The 8897-nt window shown below is 48.3% G+C and overlaps 1 protein-coding gene across 1 annotated transcript in view; it reads left to right on the forward strand.

Annotated features, from left to right (window-relative positions):
* Window positions 1-8449, forward strand: part of LOC132386073 (serine/threonine-protein kinase MRCK alpha-like) — a 43405-nt gene extending 34956 nt beyond the window's left edge. Inside the window, exons 8-9 of the mRNA XM_059958362.1 lie at window positions 4776-5024; window positions 8150-8449. Coding sequence (XP_059814345.1) covers window positions 4776-5024; window positions 8150-8449 — 549 coding nt within the window. The remainder of the gene's footprint in view (window positions 1-4775; window positions 5025-8149) is intronic.
* Window positions 8450-8897: the final 448 nt, after the last annotated feature.

An 8897-nucleotide genomic window follows, 5' to 3' on the forward strand; every position in this document is an offset into this window, starting at 1 on the left:
ATGTGTAGATGTTGGATGTGTTGGATGTGCAGATGTTGGATGTGTTGGATGTGTAGATGTTGGATGTGTTGGATGTGTTGGATGTGTAGATGTTGGATGTGTTGGATGTGTTGGATGTGTAGATGTTGGATGTGTTGGATGTGTAGATGTTGGATGTGTTGGATGTGTTGGATGTGTAGATGTTGGATGTGTTGGATGTGTTGGATGTGTAGATGTTGGATGTGTTGGATGTGTAGATGTTGGATGTGTAGATGTTGGATGTGTTGGATGTGTTGGATGTGTAGATGTTGGATGTGCTGGATGTGTAGATGTTGGATGTGTAGTTGTTGGATGTGCTGGATGTGTAGATGTTGGATATGTAGATGTTGGATGTGTAGATGTTGGATGTGTTGGATGTGTAGATGTTGGATGTGTTGGATGTGTAGATGTTGGATGTGTTGGATGTGTAGATGTTGGATGTGCTGGCTGTGTAGATGTTGGATGTGTTGGATGTGTAGATGTTGGATGTGTGGGATGTGTAGATGTTGGATGTGTTGGATGTGTAGATGTTGGATGTGTGGGATGTGTAGATGTTGGATGTGTTGGATGTGTAGATGTTGGATATGTAGATGTTGGATGTGTAGATGTTGGATGTGTTGGATGTGTAGATGTTGGATGTGTTGGATGTGTTGGATGTGTAGATGTTGGATGTGTTGGATGTGTAGATGTTGGATGTGTTGGATGTGTAGATGTTGGATGTGCTGGATGTGTAGATGTTGGATGTGTTGGATGTGTAGATGTTGGATGTGTTGGATGTGTAGATGTTGGATATGTAGATGTTGGATGTGTTGGATGTGTAGATGTTGGATGTGTAGATGTTGGATGTGTTGGATGTGTAGATGTTGGATGTGTAGATGTTGGATGTGTTGGATGTGTAGATGTTGGATGTGTTGGATGTGTAGATGTTGGATGTGTTGGATGTGTAGATGTTGGATGTGTTGGATGTGTAGATGTTGGATGTGTTGGATGTGTAGATATTGGATGTGTAGATGTTGGATGTGTTGGATGTGTAGATGTTGGATGTGCTGGATGTGTAGATGTTGGATGTGTTGGATGTGTTGGATGTGTAGATGTTGGATGTGTTGGATGTGTTGGATGTGTAGATGTTGGATGTGCTGGATGTGTAGATGTTGGATGTGTTGGATGTGTTGGATGTGTAGATGTTGAATGTTTTGGATGTGTAGATGTTGGATATGTAGATGTTGGATGTGTTGGATGTTGGATGTGCTGGATGTGTAGATGTTGGATGTGTTGGATGTGTAGATGTTGGATGTGTTGGATGTGTAGATGTTGGATGTGCTGGACGTGTTGGATGTGTAGATGTTGGATGTGTTGGATGTGTAGATGTTGGATGTGTAGATGTTGGATGTGTTGGATGTGTTGGATGTGTAGATGTTGGATGTGCTGGATGTGTTGGATGTGTAGATGTTGGATGTGTTGGATGTGTAGATGTTGGATGTGTTGGATGTGTTGGATGTGTAGATGTTGGATGTGTTGGATGTGTTGGATGTGTAGATGTTGGATGTGCTGGATGTGTAGATGTTGGATGTGTTGGATGTGTTGGATGTGTAGATGTTGGATGTGTTGGATGTGTAGATGTTGGATATGTAGATGTTGGATGTGTTGGATGTTGGATGTGCTGGATGTGTAGATGTTGGATGTGTTGGATGTGTAGATGTTGGATGTGTTGGATGTGTAGATGTTGGATGTGTTGGATGTGTTGGATGTGTTGGATGTGTAGATGTTGGATGTGTTGGATGTGTAGATGTTGGATGTGTAGATGTTGGATGTGTTGGATGTGTTGGATGTGTAGATGTTGGATGTGCTGGATGTGTAGATGTTGGATGTGTAGATGTTGGATGTGCTGGATGTGTAGATGTTGGATATGTAGATGTTGGATGTGTAGATGTTGGATGTGTTGGATGTGTAGATGTTGGATGTGTTGGATGTGTAGATGTTGGATGTGTTGGATGTGTAGATGTTGGATGTGTTGGATGTGTAGATGTTGGATGTGCTGGCTGTGTAGATGTTGGATGTGTTGGATGTGTAGATGTTGGATGTGTGGGATGTGTAGATGTTGGATGTGTTGGATGTGTAGATGTTGGATATGTAGATGTTGGATGTGTAGATGTTGGATGTGTTGGATGTGTAGATGTTGGATGTGTAGATGTTGGATGTGTTGGATGTGTTGGATGTGTAGATGTTGGATGTGTTGGATGTGTAGATGTTGGATGTGTTGGATGTGTAGATGTTGGATGTGCTGGATGTGTAGATGTTGGATGTGTTGGATGTGTAGATGTTGGATGTGTTGGATGTGTAGATGTTGGATATGTAGATGTTGGATGTGTTGGATGTGTAGATGTTGGATGTGTAGATGTTGGATGTGTTGGATGTGTAGATGTTGGATGTGTAGATGTTGGATGTGTTGGATGTGTAGATGTTGGATGTGTTGGATGTGTAGATGTTGGATGTGTTGGATGTGTAGATGTTGGATGGGTTGGATGTGTAGATGTTGGATGTGTTGGATGTGTTGGATGTGTAGATGTTGGATGTGTTGGATGTGTTGGATGTGTAGATGTTGGATGTGCTAGATGTGTAGATGTTGGATGTGTTGGATGTGTTGGATGTGTAGATGTTGAATGTTTTGGATGTGTAGATGTTGGATATGTAGATGTTGGATGTGTTGGATGTTGGATGTGCTGGATGTGTAGATGTTGGATGTGTTGGATGTGTAGATGTTGGATGTGTTGGATGTGTAGATGTTGGATGTGCTGGATGTGTTGGATGTGTAGATGTTGGATGTGTTGGATGTGTAGATGTTGGATGTGTTGGATGTGTTGGATGTGTAGATGTTGGATGTGCTGGATGTGTTGGATGTGTAGATGTTGGATGTGTTGGATGTGTAGATGTTGGATGTGTTGGATGTGTTGGATGTGTAGATGTTGGATGTGTAGATGTTGGATGTGTTGGATGTGTAGATGTTGGATGTGTAGATGTTGGATGTGTTGGATGTGTAGATGTTGGATGTGTTGAATGTGTAGATGTTGGATGTGTAGATGTTGGATGTGTTAGATGTGTTGGATGTGTAGATGTTGGATGTGCTGGATGTGTAGATGTTGGATGTGTAGTTGTTGGATGTGTTGGATTTGTAGATGTTGGATATGTAGATGTTGGATGTGTTGGATGTGTTGGATGTGTAGATGTTGGATGTGTTGGATGTGTAGATGTTGGATGTGTTGGATGTGTTGGATGTGTAGATGTTGGATGTGTTGGATGTGTAGATGTTGGATGTGTAGATGTTGGATGTGTTGGATGTGTTGGATGTGTAGATGTTGGATGTGCTGGATGTGTAGATGTTGGATGTGTTGGATGTGTAGATGTTGGATGTGTTGGATGTGTAGATGTTGGATGTGTTGGATGTGTAGATGTTGGATGTGTTGGATGTGTAGATGTTGGATGTGTAGATGTTGGATGTGTTGGATGTGTAGATGTTGGATGTGTTGGATGTGTTGGATGTGTAGATGTTGGATGTGTTGGATGTGTAGGATGTGTTGGATTCTCTGACATGTTGATGCCCAGGAAATTGACTCTGCTCATCCTTTCCTTTGCTGACCCCTTGATGAGTTCTCCCAACTTCACCTTCCTCGTCCACAATCATTTCCTTGGTCTTGCGACACCACACCACTCAGGCCGACCTACACACTCCTGTACACCTCCTTGTCGCCATCTAAGATTCAGCCAACAGTGGTGTCATCAACGAAGTTATCAATGGAGCTTCAGTTGTGTCTAGCCACTGCTATGTGTGTAGTGGGAGAAGAGCAGTGGGCTAAGCACGCATCCTGGAGATGCACCAGTATTGATTGTCAATGAGGAGCAAATATTATTTCACACAGTTTAGAGCAATATAAATCCTGACCTGTGCTTTCCAGTTTCTCCCATTCGGGTGCCACACGTTGATGTCATCCCATATGCAAAATACAAGAGGGAAATTATGCCAGCATTCCCAACAGGAAATATCCAGACCAAGAGCCTGTTAGGTGTTACTAGGAAAAGAGAGTGGATTTCCAAAGGCCTTTGTTCTGGGTTACTTTGGCAGAATGGAATTTGTCCAATCCTGTTTAAAGGATTTAGTCCCTTCCCATTGGCTGTATGAAGACAGTGAGCCAGGCAGATGGGTATGTGGCTATCCAGTAATGGGAGTCACAAGAGACTGTGAATGCTGAAATCTGAAAGAAAAACTAAGAATGGACAGTCAACTTTTCGAGACATTTCATCTGGATTAAAGAGCGGAGGGGAGATAACCAGTATAAAGGGGTAAGGGGAGGGGATGGGGCAGATGCTAGATGGATCCAGGTGATGAGGGGGGCTAGACAGATGGAGTAGCGATGTGTGGGAATGATGACAGAGACTGGGAGGCAATAGGTGGATCCTGGTGAGGATGGGTGATAGACAGATGAAGGAGGGGAGAGTGGAGATAACGACAGATGTGGGAAAGTGACAAGTGGAGGTAACAGGGCTGCAGATGGTGGTATCTGACAGGAGAGGAAGGTTGAACACGGAACCATGTTGGGGAGGGGTGGGAAATGGGAGCCAGTGGTGGGAGTGTGAGGGTTAAGCATGCAAATGATCCATAAAGACCCCAGAGTGATGTGTGGGGCATCCATTCTGGTCTCAGTCTTCATCAATCGTTAGGGATTGTGGCTAGTTCTCAGGCCTTGCTCCTCCTTTCCCCTCAGGAGACCTTTCACTTCCCGGATTCAGAGCAGGATGTCACCGACCAGGCGAGGGGCTTCATCCAGAGATTGGTTTGCAGCAGGGAGGAGAGGCTAGGACAAAATGGAGTGGAGGACTTTAAGCAGCACCCCTTCTTCTGTGGCATTGCGTGGGATCTCCTGGGTCAGTGTCAGCCTCCCTTCCTCCCTGACGTCACCGATCCGACAGACACCTCAAACTTCGATGTGGAGGAGGAAGACTTCAGTGCCACAGTGCGTATTCCAAACGACAGAAATATTTTTTATCTTTTTAAGTTCAGTGTGGGGGAATGGGTAATGCACAGGAGACCTACAGTGTGTTCCATTTATTCTGCCCCTAAGCAAAAGGAATTGTGTTCAAGTCCCCATCCCCATGCAGAAACAGATGTTCGACCAGAAAGGTTGAAGCTCCCAAGAGTTGTTACGCTGTCCCAGAGACCCGGGTTTCTCAGCTTTAGAAAATATTCCAGGTGCTGTTTTTACCCAAATGAAGGAGTCCTCTCCCTGCCTTTCCAGTCTGGAATCAATTAGTCTTCCCATCCGCGTGCCGCTGGGCCCCCACCAGAAACACAAGTCCATTTCTTTGTTGCTACCGAGCAGGAATACACTGTTAGAGCTTCAAGACAAAATGAGAATGGAAAGTAGAACTAAAGTGGGAGATAAGCAGGGAAACCCCTTCCTTTCCAGTCCTTGTGAAGTTACAGACCCAAAATGATTTATTCCCCTCAGTAGATACCACCTGTCTTGCTGAGTTCTTCCCGCACTTTGTCTGTGTTGCTCAAGACATTCAGCATCTGCACAATCTCTTGTTTTGCATTTAAGTTTTGCATTTCCAAAGCACCTTAATCAAGCTCAGAGGGGGCTACAGCTGGTACAGACCCTGTCCCAGAGGGAGGTAGAGCTGGTACAGACCCCGTCCCAGAGGGAGGTAGAGCTGGTACAGACCCCTATCCTAGAGGGAGGTAGAGCTGGTGCAGACCCTGTCCCAGAGGGAGATACAACTGGTACAGACCCCGTCCCAGAGGGAGGTAGAGCTGGTACAGACCCTGTCCCAGAGGGAGGTACAGCTGGTACAGACCCTGTCCCAGAGGGAGGTAGAGCTGGTACAGACCCCTATCCCAGAGGGAGGTAGATCTGGTACAGACCCCTATCCCAGAGGGAGGTAGAGCTGGTGCAGACCCTGTCCCAGAGGGAGGTAGAGCTGGTACAGAACTTGTCCCAGAGGGAGGTAGAGCTGGTGCAGACCCTGTCCCAGAGGGAGGAACAGCTGGTACAGACCCTGTCCCAGAGGGAGGTAGAGCTGGTACAGACCCCTATCCCAGAGGGAGGTAGATCTGGTACAGACCCCTATCCCAGAGGGAGGTAGATCTGGTACAGACCCCTATCCCAGAGGGAGGTAGAGCTGGTACAGACCCCTATCCCAGAGGGAGGTAGAGCTGGTACAGACCCCTATCCCAGAGGGAGGTAGAGCTGGTACAGATCCTGTCCCAGAGGGAAGTGGAGCTGGTACAGACCCCTATCCCAGAGGGAGGTAGAGCTGGTACAGACCCTGTCCCACAGGGAGGTAGAGCTGGTACAGACCCTGTCCCAGATGGAGGTAGAGCTGGTGCAGACCCTGTCCCAGAGGGAGGTAGAGCTGGTACAGAACTTGTCCCAGAGGGAGGTAGAGCTGGTGCAGACCCTGTCCCAGAGGGAGGTACAGCTGGTACAGACCCTGTCCCAGAGGGAGGTAGAGCTGGTACAGACCCCTATCCCAGAGGGAGGTAGATCTGGTACAGACCCCTATCCCAGAGGGAGGTAGATCTGGTACAGACCCCTATCCCAGAGGGAGGTAGAGCTGGTACAGACCCCTATCCCAGAGGGAGGTAGATCTGGTACAGACCCCTATCCCAGAGGGAGGTAGAGCTGGTACAGACCCCTATCCCAGAGGGAGGTAGAGCTGGTACAGACCCTGTCCCAGAGGGAAGTGGAGCTGGTACAGACCCCTATCCCAGAGGGAGGTAGATCTGGTACAGACCCCTATCCCAGAGGGAGGTAGATCTGGTACAGACCCCTATCCCAGAGGGAGGTAGATCTGGTACAGACCCCTATCCCAGAGGGAGGTAGAGCTGGTACAGACCCCTATCCCAGAGGGAGGTAGATCTGGTACAGACCCCTATCCCAGAGGGAGGTAGAGCTGGTACAGACCCCTATCCCAGAGGGAGGTACAGCTGGTACAGACCCCGTCCCAGAGGGAGGTACAGCAGGTACAGACACTATTCCAGAGGGAGGTAGAGCTGGTACAGACCCTGTCCCACAGGGAGGTAGAGCTGGTACAGACCCTGTCCCAGAGGGAGGTAGAGCTGGTGCAGACCCTGTCCCAGAGGGAGGTAGAGCTGGTGCAGACCCCGTCCCAGAGGGAGGTACAGCTGGTACAGACCCCGTCCCAGAGGGAGGTACAGCAGGTACAGACACTATCCCAGAGGGAGGTAGAGCTGGTACAGACCCTGTCCCACAGGGAGGTAGAGCTGGTACAGACCCTGTCCCAGATGGAGGTAGAGCTGGTGCAGACCCTGTCCCAGAGGGAGGTAGAGCTGGTGCAGACCCCATCCCAGAGGGAGGTACAGCTGGTACAGACCCCGTCCCAGAGGGAGGTACAGCAGGTACAGTCACTATCCCAGAGGGAGGTAGAGCTGGTACAGACCCCGTCCCAGAGGGAGGTACAGCAGGTACAGACACTATCCCACAGGGAGGTAGAGCTGGTACAGACCCTGTCCCAGATGGAGGTAGAGCTGGTACAGACCCTGTCCCAGTGGGGTCTACAGCTGAAGTGTTGTAAAAAACACGGTGACCTATATCTCATTGCAATAGTTGCCAGGTAAGGTTTTATTCCCCAGTGTTATTGGCTGATGACCTCAGAACTTTGGTGGGATCTACCCTGGCCTGACTGGATGGACAGTGGCTTGCTTTGGTCTAACGAGATCAACTCTACAATGCTGTCCCACTCGGCAGCAGCAAGGAATTGGACGTGCGTTTCTGGTGGGGCGCGACTTCCTGCAGAGGTCCAGACTAATTCACTTAAATAATTATTTATTTATTCAGACGGCCAGCACAGAAACTGGCTGTCCTGTCTCTCCACCCAATTACATCCACGTGACCAATTAATCTACCAACCCATAAGCCTTTGGAGTGCGGGAGGAAAGCAAAGCTCCCAGAGGAAACCCACACGTCATGGGGAAAACAGCGGGAGTTCCTCCTGGTGCTGTAAAAGCGTTATGCAGAGTTTAACCTCCTTCCCCCATCTCCTCATCTCCTCCAATGCCCTCTGATTGTGTGCTGACGTGGACTCAGCTGAAATCCGCCTGTCTACTGTTGCTCAGCTGCTCCCCATGGCAGTTCGAAGGTCTCCACCCCCTGAGTGGGGACGAGCCTCTGGAATGCTGGACTCACTGAGTAGTGATGCCCAGGCCAACTCCGTCTCCTCTGGCGTGACCGTGATCTGCTGTACAAGTGAACAAGCGGCAGATGTGAAAGGAGGGACTAAACAACCAACAGGCCTAACCACTGCCTCCACTGTCCGAAATATCGGCACCCTGGATTGGCTTCTACAGGCACCTGAAGACTCACCAATAGACAACCCTTTAGGAGATCATCACACTGTACTCCAGTGGTCACACTAGTAACGCTACTACTCTCTTGGTTCATTCCTTTAGGAGACTGTGCGTCCCGTTTCCCACAGTGTTCTTCCTGGGATCCACCTTCCATTTGTGGGATTCACCTTCTCCAGCATCAGGTAAGGGCACTTGGCAAGGTTTGTGCTTCATCTGGGAGGCTCTCGGAACCTGGAGCTGAAGGAGCACTAATCTTCCCTCAGGAAGGTCAAGACCAAGTTTATTTTCATAGACAGGGTGTAAATGCTATGAAAGTTAGCCTTTTGCCTCAGCAAATATGACAAATGTAGAGTCATAGAGCACTAGAGCACAGAATCAGGCCTTCCAACCCATCTAGTCCATGCTGACCTGGCCTTCTGCCCATCACCCTGCACCCTGTATAACCCTCCCATCCAAACTGCACTTATATGTTGCAATGAAACCCAAGTCTAACATTTCTGCTGGCAGCTCATTCACC

This window comes from Hypanus sabinus, unplaced genomic scaffold (assembly GCF_030144855.1).
Source record: "Hypanus sabinus isolate sHypSab1 unplaced genomic scaffold, sHypSab1.hap1 H_6, whole genome shotgun sequence".
NCBI lineage: Eukaryota > Metazoa > Chordata > Chondrichthyes > Myliobatiformes > Dasyatidae > Hypanus > Hypanus sabinus.